This window comes from Phlebotomus papatasi, chromosome 2 (genome assembly GCF_024763615.1).
Source record: "Phlebotomus papatasi isolate M1 chromosome 2, Ppap_2.1, whole genome shotgun sequence".
In the NCBI taxonomy this organism is placed as follows: domain Eukaryota; kingdom Metazoa; phylum Arthropoda; class Insecta; order Diptera; family Psychodidae; genus Phlebotomus; species Phlebotomus papatasi.
Genome location: NC_077223.1, coordinates 71,400,065 through 71,417,063, shown reverse-complemented (window position 1 = coordinate 71,417,063; position 16,999 = coordinate 71,400,065). Strand labels below are relative to the sequence as shown.

The 16,999-nt window shown below is 36.8% G+C and overlaps 2 protein-coding genes across 3 annotated transcripts; both read right to left on the bottom strand.

The window, feature by feature from the left end:
- Positions 1–4,713: 4,713 nt before the first annotated feature.
- Positions 4,714–11,136, bottom strand: LOC129804247 (exocyst complex component 3). The gene is made up of 2 exons (XM_055851385.1): positions 10,806–11,136; positions 4,714–6,764 (listed from the first exon to the last, which is right to left on the bottom strand). The coding sequence occupies exons 1-2, from the start codon at positions 11,042–11,044 to the stop codon at positions 4,784–4,786; spliced, it is 2,220 nt and encodes a 739-aa protein (XP_055707360.1). The 5' UTR covers positions 11,045–11,136; the 3' UTR covers positions 4,714–4,783.
- Positions 11,137–11,243: 107 nt separating this feature from the next.
- LOC129804254 (ubiquitin-conjugating enzyme E2 N-like) lies at positions 11,244–14,322 on the bottom strand. Of its 2 annotated transcripts, XM_055851394.1 has the most exons (3): positions 14,092–14,196; positions 13,151–14,015; positions 11,244–13,069 (listed from the first exon to the last, which is right to left on the bottom strand). In XM_055851394.1, the coding sequence occupies exons 2-3, from the start codon at positions 13,151–13,153 to the stop codon at positions 11,528–11,530; spliced, it is 1,545 nt and encodes a 514-aa protein (XP_055707369.1). In that variant the 5' UTR covers positions 13,154–14,015; positions 14,092–14,196; the 3' UTR covers positions 11,244–11,527. The 2 variants fall into 2 exon arrangements, with proteins under 2 accessions (XP_055707369.1, XP_055707370.1); XM_055851395.1 differs by lacking the exon at positions 11,244–13,069 and having other exon boundaries at positions 13,342–14,015; positions 14,092–14,322.
- Positions 14,323–16,999: the final 2,677 nt, after the last annotated feature.

Here is a 16,999-nt window from a genome sequence, read left to right as displayed (position 1 = left end):
GTCTATTAAGAGACATTCCAGCTTTTTCAATAAAAATATCATCTGTTTCTGGGTTTTACATTTTCAGAATTTTTGTTTTATGACGAAATTAATTAGATTTAAGCATTAAACTAATTTTAATGCATTTTTAGCGTTTTCGGTACAACATTTTTTGGAGCAATGAAAAGAACAAAAAAGATCCTTGATTTTGTGAATTAATGTTGAAAGAAATATTACGTTTCATAGAATAAAATTTTCTTTACACCCATGTTGCAGTTTAGTAAAAAAAATGTAAAAAAATTAAAAATTATAGTTGACATTGAGACAAATCGAAATAAAGCATTGTTGGTTTTGCACAGCGCAGATTCTTCCATTTATACGAAATCTGGTGCTCCGAACCGGATTGTAGATTGCTAATAATATTAAAATTGTCTGCAGGTAAAACATATTTACAACCCATAGAATAAAAAATAATTTTACGGATCCTGCTCAATCATTATTTGATATGAATTGAATTTCCGAATATAGATTTTTAGATTGAGTTGCTCTCCCGGTAGAATCTATGAATAATAAAAATTGAAGTCTACAAAAAAGTTAGGTATAAAGCTATATTTAGTAATTCTATTTCTTGTTGTCTATCTTTGTTTTACTTCGCTGTGTGATACGAATAAAAGAAGTTCTGAAGGACAGAAAGATTTATCATTAAAAATATTTTTTTACTGCTTCAAATGTACTCAGAAAGCAGTTTAATCTCTCGATTTTTTGACTATTAAAAATTTCTACATTTCACCACCGAGCACCATTTTTTTCAAGATATCTTCAATATATATATATATTGTAAACTTCCGGTCGGATTCTTAGGTTGGAAGGATTGATAGGAAATGGGCTCTCTTAAGCAACTAGCCGCCACACCTTCTAGTACCCAGCCAGATTCCCTCGAGAGACCCAAGTCCACACGTCCTTCTTCTCTGACGTTCTAGACCGGACTGACTCTCTCGGCTCTCCAGCTTATAGGTACAGTGACAAAGACCCTGAAGGCAATGACACCGCAACGGCTTAGAAGCGGCCCAGGGACGGATTTGAATAGTAACGTTTATAACTGCCAGGATTTTTGCAACGTTCACCATCCATTGGAAATAATAGGTTTACAATATTATGCAATATATTCAATATTCATTATATATGGGCTGCTGTGATATAGTAGCGGCACTGATTGCCACCAGCGCTGTGATATGGAACGGATACCCGTATCGGGGGACAAGGTAGAATAGGAGTGCGGAAGCATAAGCGGCCCAATTGTGGTCTGGATGCATCGATAATTCGAAATGGACAACTGATCCCTGGTAAAATCTTATCTTATCGCACCCATATTTTAAAAACTAGGCGAGTGTCCTGTTTTTAAAACATATTGCGGAATCACATTTATTCAGGAACATCAGGAAAATTTAGTCATTTTAAAGCTTGGGACCGCGCAAAATATGGTTACTTTCCCCTACTAAATTTCGTCCAGCTTGCAATTTCAACTACTTTCTTTGTTTCTTAAAATTCTATAAATTTTTAGTTCTTTTCATTCTCCGGAAGTTGTATAATATAGAAACCGCTAGTAAGCCCAGATAAGCTTATGGTAGCTGAGATTCTTTACAGGTGACCTCAGAACGCGCACAGTAAAAAAAATTAACACTATTATAGTGTGTAATCTTTCACACCACTATTATAGTGTTAAATTTGGAATAAAAATGTTTTATTTAAAATTGTTTAATTTAAAGTTGTTGAATTTCAAGTTGTTGATTTTGGAGTTGTTGAATTTTTGTGTGTAAACTCAAAACTTGTTGAATTTTCATTTCATTTATTTTAGTTTTTTTTTTGCCTTTTTATACATTTGTAATGTTTTTTCCTGTACTCGGGATCCCCTCTAATGATGATAATACTCTAATCATGATATACTTATTATGCATATAAATATTTGATGTTCTATATGATTTTTCCCAATGAAAGTCATCTCGACTGAAGTATATGTCTTAAATAGAAATTCAAAAATTACACAACTTTTGTTTAAAAAATCAACAACTTAGGTTGAAATACACAAGGCTTCACACTATAATAGTATTAATTTTTGATCATGTGACAAAAAATACCATAAAGTAGTGTATTTTTCCACACTATAATAATGTGAAAAACTATAATCATACTATAAATAGTTCTAATTTTTAGTATTTTTCAACAGTTTTAAATTACAAAACATTGTTGAAAATTTTTTATGACTATAATAATGAGAAATTTTACAAAAATCGCAATTAAATAATTAATTTATCCGATTTCACACTATTAAAGTGTTAAAATTTTACAAATTTTCGAATTAAACAACATTGTTGAAAATGTTTCAACTATAATTAGTAGTAATTTTCAATCACGTGACAATAAATTACCAAATTTTTGTGCATTTTTTAAACATTTTTAAATTAAACAACTAAAATGGTCGATTTTGCACTATTATAGTAGTAAAATTTTACACATTTTTTTACTGTGCGTGTAATAACTCGGGGTTCTTAGAACTCGAAATACGTTAAAATTCAAGTTGAGTTTTGGGAGTAAAGAATCTTATCAAGTTAAACTGTTCTTGTCGATCGAAATGAATAAAATTCGAATCTTAAAAAGGCCAAAATCTTGAATGTAAAATCTTGAACGTCCCACATCCCACAAAGGCGAAAATGCCAAACGCCTATTACCCGAAAGCCAAATGCAGTTATGTTTTGCTCTAAGAAGTCAGAAAAAGTTATTTTTTCTGACCACCATTCTTTTAGCTGAGATTCTTTACAATTTCAGATTTTGTGGTCACAGGTGAAATCCGACCTTGTCAGATCGGGCCCAAATTTTGGATTTACACGTTTTGACACTCATAGATCACGAATATCATATGCGCCAAAAATCGATTTTCGTGTACGTCGTCCGTCCGTTCGTTCGTCCGTCGTATAATCACTTCTGGAGAGAGAACGGAAAGATATATCCACAATCGGTTTTCAGCAAAGGTTAAATGTCGATAGGTGGCTAAAAATTGATGATGTCTGTCTGATCCACCCCCCCCCGGTCCCGTCCGCTATTTTGGAATACCTCCAAATTTTGTTTTCTCAATAACTCAGCCCCAATGGCATCGATCGATCTCAAATTTTAGTATATCGATTTGTCAGAATTTAAGTCGAATAAACCGATTTCTTGAAAAATTCGTTTTTTAACTTTTCGGGTACTCCTTGACACCCTCTACCTTCCCTGTGAATGTTATAACGGAAAGCTTACTATTCCCAAAGTTATAAAGGTTTGAAATCTTAAAAATTCTATTCTCCACATGTGAAATCTCAATGTGAAATCGCTCTCCTGTAAAGTTGACCATTCGCGACTTATTCGTTTTGCATTCTAAGCCATCGATATTATAGGTGAGCCTAAGAGCATTCGATTAAAAAAAAATTAGGCCCTACGACCCCCTGACCCGAGCTAGCTAACTAATTCGTAATTTCGACCCATTAGGAATTAATGGCCAATTCGGGATTTTGACCCTTTCGGGATTTGGTCTATTCGGAATTTTGTTTAACCTAGATTTAGGCTCTTTTTTTGGGAAATCCCCTTTCTCTTCCTCTAAAAAAAAAAGGTTTCTGGGATTGCTCGAAAACGCATCCTGGCATTTGCTTTCATTTTTGTATATGTTTTAGGATAAAAGTAACCTTTAATCATTTCTAATAACAGATTTTCAAGGTAAAAGGTGATTCTAGAGCGTATTTCCTAACCAAATGGGTCATATTTGGGGTTGTTGGAAAGGTCTTGGAATCTGTAAAAAGTCTAAATGGGTTCCAATAAATTATAAACCAATAAGTAATAATAATAATCACCAATAATAATAAGGTATGAAGGTGAACGTGGATAAGTCGGAGGTAATGGTGATTTCCCGACAATCTGTGGAATGCACTCTACATGTTAGTAGAGACTCATTGACACAGGTGGAGAAGTTCAAGTATCTCGGGGTGTTATTCACGAGTGATGGTACGATGGAGGCAGAACTCTCGTCGCGAATCGGTCAGGCTTCTGCAGTAATGAGGGAGCTTGGCGGAAGCGTGCTGAGGAAGGTCGAGCTTAAACGATCGGCTAAATTATCGGTTTTCAAAGCTGTGTTCATTCCTATTCTCACCTATGGTCATGAGATTTGGGTAATGACCGAAAGGGTAAGATCGCGAGTACAAGCTGCCAAGATGAGGTACCTTCGAGCGGTTAAGGGAATCACTCGTAGAGATCGAGTGAGGAATGTGGCCGTTCGTGAGGAACTAAGAGTCGAGGAGCTGCTTCTTCGGGTTGACAGATCACAACTTCGATGGTATGGACATGTTCAACGCATGAATGAAGAAAGATTCCCCAGAAAAGCTATGCAAGCCATTGTGAGGAGACCTCGGCCTCGAGGCAGACCTAGGACAAGGTGGCTGAATCAAATTCAGAATCTTGCCTTGGCTTGGAATGCCTTGAGATCGAACCCGAACATCTTCCTGAAGTGGCGGAGAATCGCCAAGCGTGGGCTGCTAATTTGGATGTCATGGGCCCGCGACCGCAATAGGGATAAGCGGTTGAAAATGAATGAATGAATAAGTAATTTTTATCCTGAAATCGATTGCATTATTCCTAAGTTATTTTTGGGGAACTTTAGAGATATTCAAACGGCATTAAAATTTAAAAATAATTTAATCTAAATTCAAAAACTTTTCTTAACTTTAGATATATATATTTTTAATATTCCTTATTATATTTTGTGATATACTTTGCATAAAAATTACCATAATCTGTCTGAGAAGACGATCTCTTTGAAAATACTATCTTGCTTGTCATGACTTACCGTATTTTTCCTGGATCGCATTGCATCCTGAATTTTTTCCTTCACTTCCGTAGCCTTGATGTCATTGCGAATGTAGAAGAGGCGCATAAGTTGATCCTCACTGATTGACGGATAATTGGCAAAGAGTGTATGCAGATCCAGTACTAGCATCTCAAAATCGCAAGTTAACAGATTGGCCAGAGTTGAAATGATTTTGATGGGAGAGTCTGAACCCTTGGCACCACATCCTGTCTCGTCAAAAAGAGCCCGGAGTTGATTGGTTTCCTCGTTGATTTTCTTGGCCAGGACATGGCATTCCTGACGTGGTTTGCTGATCCTCTTGGACAGCATAGCCCGGAGATAGCGCTTTACGACAATCTTCTGAGCTTCCTGGATGACATATTCAAAATTGATGACTCTGAGATGGTTGTAGTCATTGAAGTAGTCAGCTAAAGTGGCACAGATGGTTTCCACAGTGACATTGGATCCTGTCCATTTCGCAGTGAAGAGTTCATTGAAGTGCACTTCGAGGTCCAAGAAAGCTTCCTCTAGCAGAAATGATGCTGCTTCATCGCGTAGTTGCTGGAACGTACTCGTGAGTTCCTCAAAGTGTTCATAGCGATCTGTGCGAGATTTTGGCCAGTACAGCTGCTTCATTTGATGCGCCAGTTCAATCATCTGCTGACAATTGTTAACAATGGTAATCATGTGCTGAGTGAAATAGGGAGCTCGACTTCTGTCCCGGAAATGTGCCTCCTTGAACTCAAATATTCCCACACGGTATTTCCTTCCGTAGATCACAACTTGCTGGACACTTAGAACCAAGGCATTGAAGGTCAATTCAGCATGAATGGTATTGGTCACTTGGAGATTTTGATCAATCATCTGGAATATAATAACAGGAGCTGAAGTATGATAATATTTCTCTTGATCCTCCTCATCTGGCGGTGATCCATTCTGCCAATCCTGCTTTTCAGTCTCCAGTGTCTTTGTCATCCATTCCTCATAATTTCTCTCCATGGTTTTCAGATATTCCGTCTCCATTTGCTTCAGGAGCTCAGGTTTTATCAGTGGTCCAACTATGGACAAGTCTACACGGAGTTCCGGATGAGCCATCAATTCAGCTCCAGTATAGGTGTTTGTGATCCAAGACAAAATCGATACGTACTCATTTCCCTCTAAACCTTGCATTACAATCTCCTCCAAGGATTTCGACAAGGCCGAATGGTACATTTTTACGTACTCATTGAAAATATCGTAGTGAGGCGGGAAGCAAGGAACACAGAGAGATTTCACTACTCTGAGATCTTCCTGCATGAATTGCCGAGTAATTTCTAAATTTCTCACTAGCCACAGCTTATTGTCCGTTCGCTCTTCCAGCATCGATCCTTCAATTCTCTGAACCACCGATTTATTGAGCACTTCCATTGCCATTTTCCGCCATTGTTTGGGTCTTCCCGGAGGCATAAAGCCCGTCTGCTTCTGCTGCGCAATGGCAAACTGATCACTCTTCTCTTCACGCTCTATTATCCTCAGTGCTGTCACTATCACCGTCGGCTCCTTCCGGACAGTATTTAGTGCCCTATTGAGTATCAAGCGAATCTTCCGTTCCAGCTCCTGGGAAACAGTCTCCACCTTCTCAAAATACCTCTTCAGCGTTATCTTATCATGCACATACTGCTTTGGAAGTTTGTGCAGCTCAAACAACAGGTCATCCCGGGAGTTCTCCAAATCAGACAGACACTGGTGAGCATGGAGCAATTTATCCTCTTCAATCCACTGCATAGTCTTTGAGACACTCGATTGCACAGTGAAGATATGCTTAAGATTCTCCATGGCTGTTGCGTACTGGGAATGTTTGGTATTCTCATCACGTACAGGATCCAAGGCATCATTGATCTCTGGGACTGTAGACAGAAGATCCTCAACTTCCTTCATCCTAAAAAAAATGCCAGTGATAAGCCTAGATCAACTTATAGAGGTGTGATACCTTCATTGCAAATTTGGATTGTGGCAAACCCGAACGATATTTTATACATAAATAATGCAAATTTCGTTTAATAATTCTTAAACCAGGGGCCTATCAACATTTCATTTTTCCATACGTTTTTGCATAGATACACTGAAGACTATTTTTTCCAAGGCAAGTTTTTCCTAAATAGAATTGACTTATCAGTCTGAGATATTTCGAAATCGTGCATTAAAAGCTATCTAAAAATACATATTTCATAATGCTCGCCGAAGTAATACAAGAACTACGAGGAAATTTGTCTAAGTCGCGGTTCAATATATGCAAAATTTTTACAAAGAAAATTGAAAAACAGCTTCACTTTTTATTATGCTTGATGGGCCCCTGTCTTAAACTGTATGTAACATACTATCGTTATTAATAAGGAAAATTGGAAGAGAAAAGCATAAAAATGTATAAAAAAAAACTTTAAACCGATTATCTCGGAAACTATGAGAGATAGAGGCCTCAACTTTATATCCGTTTAGATCCTCTGTTAGCGACCTGTAAGAATACGCGATGATATTCATTACCCACGAAAAAGTACAAGCCCCGCGAAAATCCGCGAAAAAATACGCGCCTCGAGAAAATCGGCGGAAAAATTCACACTCCGCGAAAGTGCGCGAAAAACTACGCATCCCGCGAAAATCCGCGAAAAAATTCGCACCCTGCAAAAATCCGTGAAAGAATTCGCGTTTCGCGAAAATCCGCGAAAATTTCGCGTCCCGCAAAAATCTGCGAAAAAAACGTCTCACGCAAAAATCCGCGAAAAAAATCGTGCCCCACGAAAATTTTCGGACCCCGCGAAAATCCGAGAAAAATTTCGCGCCCCGAGAAAGTCTGCGAAGAAACTCGCGTCTCGCGAAGATCCGCGAAAAAGATCGCGGACCGCAAATGTATAGGGGAAACTGGGGCACCACCAAACACGGGGTACCACCAAACACGGGGTACCACCAAACACGGGGTACCACCAAACACTAATTTTTATTTCTAAACTACTTGGACTATCTCGACCATTCCTTCAGTGGACAAGCATCCCTATAGTACCTATAAATTCCTATATGTCTTAACCTCTGAAGTCGAATATCCGATTAAAAAATCGCAGCGTTTGGTGGTACCCCGTGTTTGGTGGTGCCCCAGTTTCCCTTATGTCACCTTACAATCTTCGAATAGACTCATTAGAGAGAGAGAGAGAGAGAGAGAGAGGGAGAGTGCTATATACAGTACTCTCTCAAATTCGGGCATTTGGGACCGAAATGTCACCCGAATTAGAGAGAAATTCGGGCGACTTATTTTTTGAAATGCAACGATTTTTTTTATTAATCTGCATACACATATCGAGTTTATATACTCATATTTATGGTAAATTTCATGAAAGCTTCTTAATAATGCAAAAACACATCAGAACTAAGACAAACCATGGCAAATTTTAGCATATTTGCTTCATTTGATAATCATAATCAAACTTAAAAAATGTCAACAAACTTTTTTTGAGTTTAACTTGCACCCGAATTAAAAAAATAGCCCGATCTTAGAAGAGCCGAATTAGCGAGAGTCTACTATCAACGACTTTAGTATAGAAATTGCTCGACGGCTTCCACTTTCTTTGCGATTGTGGTACTTGTACTCGCTCTCTTCATTATGTATCACAATTATCGCAACTACTCAATAAAGTTTGCCAAAAATATTAAAATAATTATGACAACATTGCATGTCGCGTACTAAAAAACATAACCTAACTTAAAATAAGTGTTTTGAAATCAACGGTCGATAAATTGTGGACTATAAAGTGCGATGGCCTATAGCGGGGTTCTACTGTATTAGAAAATTTTCTTAAAATTGAAATCTTTTTAAAGTGAAATATCTCGAGAACTGTTCGACGAATGTCTTAATTTTTTTTTTAAATCGGTCTAAATTTTTTTAACTACAACATAAACCACAAAACGTGATTTTAACCGGTTTAGAACTGGTTTTTCAAAAAAAAAAAAAACTAATAGTACAGAAATTGTCGTACGCGCGAGTAGATATATTAAAAAAAAATTTGAAAATATCACTTTCCAAACTAGAGATATTCGTCAGTTAAATTAGCATTTATCGTAACTTCATTTTTGCGATTTTGAGATATATACATATTTAGAATCGGCGTAATTTTGTTTATTAAACGCATATGAGAAACAGAAACTTAAAAATTATTTTAAGCAAAAATTATCGTAAGTGCTCTTTATTAAGAAAAATTTATCAGAATTTGTCGTAACTTCCATTTTTGGGGAAGTTACAACAAATGTTCATACAAAATTTTCAGTAATCAGCATTTGCCGTATCTTCTTTTGCTCACTAGCGTGCGCGTGGCTTGTAATTTGCAGTAAAAATGTAATATTTCTCAATAAACGTTCACAAACTCTTCCAAATATCCAAAGACAGTGCGAATAATACAACATTAAATCATTTTAATTCAATATTTGTGAGAAACCTTGCCCATCTGTCATCAATTCAAAATAAAACAAGCGACACGGCGCAATTCATTCAATAAAATTTATGAAATAAAACTTTTAGGGAGAGGGATAAGAGTTTAATTGATTAATTTAGTCAAATAAAGGTGCTTATTATGACTAAAATCATTGAAATTGATATAATGCATTTTTGAAAATTGTCGTAACTTCCCAAGATCTCTATACATTGAAAGTTACGGCTTTATAAACGATGTAAGTTACGATAAAATTTTATTGTGTTTCATCCTAAGTTAACGTTCAAAGATCATATTAACTACACTACAAATAAAGTCATTAAAGACACTGAAAATACTTTACCCTTTGATCAATAGAAAATAGAAACTCTCTCCCACTAAAGTTATTATATATTGCTATTGTACGCAGTATTCTTCTGTACCTACGGTTGTCCCATCTGGGACGTCTGTGCTAGGACGCACAAAAAGAAGCTTCAAATTATTCAAAATAAATTCTAAAAAATTATCTAAAAAAAATCATGGGACTTCTCTACAATCAAACTTCATGAGATTGCCAAAATTCCTCTTTTGCAAAACCAAATTTCTAAGATTAAAGATAACTTTCTTCTGCAATGCAAAACCTCCGACCATTCGATTGTAAGTCAAGTAGCACTTTAAACAGTATCATTTGTATAAAATACATATCTGTCTCACATTAAATCATTAAGCACCATTTTACCTCGTGCTTAATTTATTAAAGTTGAAGCAAATCAATGATTTGGAACACTTACAGTAGACTCTCACTCAATCGGGCGAAAAATGTTGTTGACAATTTTCACATTTAATTTTCAAGCTAATTCGCTCAAATTCGCTGTAGTTCTTCCTATTTTATCGTGATCCTTTATAATTGAGCGCTTTTTGTGGAATTTACAAAGACTTTGACGCCTAAATCTATCGATAAACCGGATGATATTTCGCCCCAAATGCCCATTTGAGAGAGAGTCTACTGTACAATGTAATTATTTTGTAAATGTACAAAAAGTAGCTCAATAAAATATTCTATCTATAATATATTGTGTTTCATCGGACATAAATCTCAATATCTCAGTTTTTAAATCATTTTATAAAGCTGTTTTCGAGTTAACTTACAATTTATTAGTGCCATTTTATTATTTTGACTCAAAAGTATCGCATTCGGGGCTCATTTTTAAGAAAAAAAAAGCTGGACTAAAAATTTCGTGTCCTGAAAAGTTGATCAAAGAAAGTTACGACAAATGCTGATTTAACTGACGATATTGCGTACTACGGACTGCCGGACAACCTACCGGAATTCCGGCCGGACCCGAAATTGCCGGCTTATGATTTTCGGCATCAGGGAATGTTCGAAACATATACCCTGTGAATTTCAGTTTGATCTGAGCACTTTGAGAAAATCCGAGGATTACAATAGGTGTGATTATGAAGGAATCACACCTAACAAGAATACATTCATTCCTACTCTCTGAATATTTTTTTTCGTGCTATCGTACCTGACTTTGATATCTTCAATATTGGCTAGACATGACTCTAGTTGCTTCAGTCCAACTCTCACACCATCCAACTGGTTCTGCATTGCAGTCTTCAGCTGCGACTCCACAGAAGCCTTCTTCCTTGATATCCTATTGCGATACTGATCAACTTTCTCAAGCTGCCCCGAGCGCTGGAGCATGTTCTTCACATTCCTTATAGCTAGCTCCTTAGCCTCCTTATCAAGTTCCTGCAGATCCATTGCAAAACTCTTTTATTTTCCAGAAAAAACACCAAGAAAAAAGCCAAAGTTTTCTATGAACACCCAACAAAACAATGCACTCAGTGCCATCTGCGGTTTCCCGATTCAAGAGTGAATCACTTTTAGACGAGTTTGCTTTGAAAACAAAACTGCAAAATTTTTCTGGATTTTTCTATCGTGCGAAAAATTGTGAAAAATCTCAAATAAAAAAGCTTTATTGAATTTTATTATGTTATCGATGTTATCAATAGACAATTTACCACTAATATTAATATATTCTACTAAATAACCGTGATAATTGGGCCCTGGTTGCAATGGATTTTTCTCATTGGTAAGTTAGTTTTTTTTTACTTAAGAAATCTTAATAAAAAAAATGCCCAGGAAGGGTCTAGTCCAGGAAAAATAATCTTTGGGAATAATACAATAGATCCGCAAATATTTGTATAAGATAGGATTTATTCTTACCAAAAAAAACCCGAAGAATTAGGAGAAATCCGAGAGGATCGTGGTATTCCTTAATTTTTCACAGAGGGTTTCAATCGCTTCCTTCCCAACGGGATTGCTCCTCAGATTGAGAATTTTGCAGTTCTGCAGAGCTACTAGTTTTGCCAGAGACCTATCCTGTAGCTGGTTTTCTGCCAAATTAATTTCACTTGCCACACTCATAAATTGTTCGTAGGGAATCGTTGTGATTTGTAAGGATGAGAGATCAATGGGTGCTTCAAAGTTCCCAGCTTCCATCCATTTTTCTATCACCTGCTCTACAGCCCATTTGCTTGCAAGGTCCTTGTAGTAGCCACTGCGTAGGGAATCCACGGTTTGGAGTTTCCTGAGAAATTCCAGAGCTCTGGCATGATAGGTCTTCCTGTCGATGGCTCTCATGAGAAGGGCAGCTGTCAGGAGGGTCCACTTGCTGTCTGGTTCGAATTCCAAGAGTTGATTGCAAGAATCCAGCTGCTCTTTCAGGTGATTCACTACGACTTTGCCAAAAATGTGCTCAAATTTTGGAAGTTTGACGCCCACAAATCCTCCTTTGGCCTTTCTAACTTCCATTCGGTACTCCTGATTGGATTCATCCTGAAAGACAAGCTCCCTGTTCGCCTTGCAGTCGTCAGTGCTGGGAGAGTCTTCAGGGATGCTCTTGACCCAGGTGTTATCATAAATGCTTCCAGAAGTTGATTTCCATTCTGCCACATTTCCGAGTGGCAGGAAATCCCCAGAAAGTTGACACTCGTGAAGGTTAATAGCTTTTGTGAAAGCCACAGTGGCTAAATTGCCCGATTGGCGGAATGCAGCCAGGTCCAGGGGAAGCTCTGAGTAGCCCAAAAGCCATCTCTGATAGAACCAAGCACTGCTGTCCTTTGGATCTGTGAAAGCAGCTGTCAGCACGAGTTCCAGCTCGCTCCTCAATTTCTCTTCACAAATGGCTCTCTGGGGATCAGTCTCATGGGGAAAGAGCAGAGGCAGAAGTTTGCTGCGATAGTGCCAGGAGGAATAATTGGAGAAATTCTGTTGGATTTTTTGGGTGCAGAAGAGGAGTTCACTCTCTGGCGTTACTCCTGCTTTCTCAGCCACATATCTTCGATATTGCCAGCAGTGGAAGTTTCTCTCATCTATCTTGAGATACCTGGTACAGAGATCAACTTCCTTCTTCCAATCTGGATCTGAGCGATTTTCCAAGACCCATCCACGATGGTGCCATGCTCCGTATGACTTTGGATTGACCTGAAGGCACTGCTCGGTGAATAGAAGATCTCCTGCATGGAGATCTTTGAGCTCTTCTTCAGTCAGGGAATCCCTCAGTGCGTGAAAACATTCCCTTCTGATGTTCCAAAGAGTGTAGATGTCAGGATTGCTACTGAGAAGCTTTCGTGTGAGTTCCATCATCTCTTTATCCAATTCCTGGGTACTCCTTTTCTCCTGAATTCGCTTCATTGCTGCCTTGTAAGCCTTCAGCTTCTCATCCTGCTCCAATTTCTTCCGAGCAGCTTCTTCCTCAGTCGTCCTCACTTTTAAGCGTCCGTGCTGAAGGAAATTTGTTCCATTCATTGAATTCTGATAGTATTGAGCTTCATCTAAAAGATTCCCATCAAATTTACCACTTACCATGACTATTTCCTGATGAAAATCCCGTTTTTCTTACGATAACCAAAAATTTCACTCCCGTGTTGTCAAAATATGAATCATCTAGAAACCTATCAATTGTCTGGCGGTTTTTCTTTTTCTTTATTAAAAAAAAAAAACCCCAGAAATTTTCTTAAGAACATCCTGGCCAAGACACTGAAAACACCAAAAGAAAACCTTCTAAACGTGATTTATTGTTAAAAATACTTCAATATCCTTTCGCCCCTGTGGCGATATATCATGAAATTCCATGTGAATTTGAGCCAAAAAGTGCACAGCGCATTTTAACAAAAAATAACCCCCCAAAAAAAGATTGTTATCCCCCCAGTCTCTGGACAATTCTCTACAAAATCCTCTGTTTATATTGTCTCTAAGCTGAAGCATACTTCCGTGTCCAGTCACGTGCATTCTGGATAGCAGCCACCTCATTCATCTTCCACAATTCAGCCACATCATTGGCCAGAGGATCATCGGGATTTGGTGCACTGAGTAATGCCTGAATGGACAGGAGTACTGTACGAATCTGCAGTGCAGGACTCCATTTATCCTTCAGGATATCCAGACAAATCCGTCCCAGACGATCGATATTGGGATGATAGATTCGTGTGATGAAGCGAACTTTGGGGGCTGACAGTGGATACTCTTCCGGTAGAAAGAGTTCCAATTTGAAGTTTCCACCCTCAAACGGAGAATCTTTTGGTCCAGCTACAACCACATGGAAGTACCTGGCATTTGTCTCATCGGGAATGGCTGAGATTCCAGGTACAGGCTCCTGCATCAGTCGTTGAGTTTCCTTTATGATTCGTCGCGGGAGGTTTTCCATTTTTTTATCACCTTTTTTGTCTACCTGTTTTAAAGGGAGGAATTTTCTTCCTGTGATTTTCACGTATTTGGGACTTCCAGGGAATTCCAATGGTACTCACTTCCTGCGATTTCACTTCCTCTTTAGTGGAGAATAAGGGTCTTTTTGTGTTTCCGTGTCTAGCTGACAAAACTCTCAAAACAAACAAAGTGAATTGGAAACATTAACAGTGGAGTCCTGCGCCGAACAAATTACGCTCCGTACGCGCTAAAACTTTTAGACAATTTGCGCACGATTTTGTGAAATTTTTTTTTGCAGATTAAGGATAGAAGAAAAACTCGAAAAACCCAATACACTCAGCTCTTCGTTATCCGGCACTTCGCTATCCGGGTGACAGCTGCCAAACACTGGCGGTTGATGTATTCAAAATTATTTATACTAAACATGAAGTTTCTCCAGAGTGAATTAAAGTATTATTAACATTGTATCGAAGTTTTTAATACATAATTGTGATAAAAAAATGAAACATAAGCATACCAGGAAGAAAATTCTCTTGTTCTTTGTCAGACAGAAAATAAATTCACACAGCACAAAATAGAAAAACCGTTGATCATTCAAAAAACCTAAATGTCATTTTGTCCCCCAGTCAGCCGGATAACGAAGAGCCATGTGTAGAAAACCCGAATTAAAAAAAAAATTAATTTAAAAACAAACAACTCATTTTGTTTTGTAAATATTTTTTTCGAAACTGCTTGTGAGAGTGAACGAGATGACTAGATTTAGATCTCACTCACCCTCATTGAAATGTCAAAAACATGTTTACTAAACAAAAGTTATTGCGCGCTGGATATTTGGTTATTATGCGCAAAATAACTTTTGTTTGTAAACATTTTCAAAATTTCCTATGAGAGTGAGCGGGATGACTAGATCTAGATCTTTCTCATTTTCTCTGAATGGTCAAAAATATATTTATAAAATAAAGATTAATTGTCCGTTGGGCATAATTAATCTCTCCTCAAAACAAAAATATTTATGCCCATCACACAATAACTTTTGTTTGTAAACATATTTTCAAAATTGCATATAAGAGCGAGCGAGATGACTAGACCTAGATTTCATTCACTCTCATGGAAAAATCAAAAACATGTTTACAAAACAAAAGTTATTGTGTGATGGGCATTAAGACTTGTTTTTTTTTAAGTAGGAAAAAAATAATAATCGGAAACTAAAAATTAGCTTCTAAAGAAACTCAGCAAATAAAAAAATAAACTTTTTGATGAGTAAAAAAAGTAAAAATTAGCCAGTAAACCTAATAAAGTTCGCGCACGAAATATAGCAAAATTTACAGTTATACTGAATAAATTAGGAGAAATTTTATGATTTGTAAAAATATCAATTTCAGATAAGTTTTTGACATGAGGGATAATTTTTGAAATTCTCACTCGCACCCGCGAGCTCTTTAGTGGCCGAGAGAAATCCACTCGCACACCTCGCAGATTCTTGAGTACGTGCAACAAGGACTTTATGTTATAAAGGAGTCGTTACAGAAGGATTTGAATTTGCAGGGTGTGCGAGTTGATTACGGCTGCAGTAGAATGATGTATTTTTGTAAAATGGCAATTAAAAGAATCAAATTTTGTAAGAAAAAAATCAAAATTGGTAAGTAAAACATCAAAATTGGTATGTAAAAAATTAAACATTATGGTAAGTAAAATAATCAAAAGTGGTAAGTAAAAAATTCTAGGTAAGAAAAAAATCAAAATTGGTAAGTAGTGGTAAGTAGAGAAAACAAAAGAAAATCTAAACTGGTAAGTAAAAAAATCAGTATATGCCTGTTAGGGCAAAGTTTTCTGTTTTTTTTTTTTTTTGGAAAGTTATTAGATCTGCCTTTTGGGGAATAGTGAAATTTTCTGTGTTTTGGGAATTCACGTGTTTCGCCCTTTGAGATAGGGAAATTTTCTATGTTTTGGAAAGTTATCATATCAGTATCGCCTGTTAGGCCAAAGGAAAATTTTCCGTTTTTTGAGAAATTATTAGTTTCACCATATGGGGCAAACGCAAATTTCCTGGGCAAAGGATTTTTGGGAAGTTACAAAACTTGTGCCATTTGTACCATTTTTGATTTTTTTCCTTACTAATTTTAATTTTTTACTAACCAAATTTTTCTTTTTTATTTACCAATTTTGATTTTTTACTTACCAAACTTACAGTTTTCTTATCATTCTAACATTTTTTTACTTACCGTTTTTACCAAAGTACTTATATACCAAAAATGTTTTAGCCGTTGATTTCTCTCGGCCACTAAAGAGCTCTCGGGTGCGAATGAGAGTTTTCAAAAATTGGCCCCCTGGTTATAGGATAATAAGGATAATAATAAAGACAATTTTGCCTCACTGCTTAACTCTTTCGTCTCTTTTGGGACTGTAGTACCCAAAGAAGCATATGAATATTCTATGAAAAACAATGTTTTTTTTAATTATTCAGAACTGATAAAAATCCGATTCTTGTGGATGATTACAAACTATAAGGATGTCCAAATGTAAGATATTTTTTGTAGGATCTCAATTATTTCCTGAGCTTAGATATTTTTGATTAAAAATTGTGAAATTGGCTTGCAGCATATATGCTGCGGTCCGGAAAGAGTTAAAGCGAAGTAAAGTGTCTCGGATTAATACAAAGTTAAGTGTTATACCTTGTACATTTACGAGATCATTGGTTTTGGCCATGTCTAAATTTCCAATTAACTCTTTCCGGACCGAAGCATATGCTGCAATGCAAGCCAATTTCATCATTTTTTAATCAAAAATATGTAAGCTCAGGAATTAATTGAGGTCCTACAAAAAATATCTTACATTTGGACATCTTTATAGTTTGTAATCATCCACAAGAATCGGATTTTTATCAATTCTGAATAATTAAAAAAGATTGTTTTTCACAGAACTTTCATATGCTGCTTTGGGTATTCACAGTCCCAAAAGAGACGAAAGAGTTAACCAGGGGGTAAATTCTCTAATTTTCGCGAGTTGGTC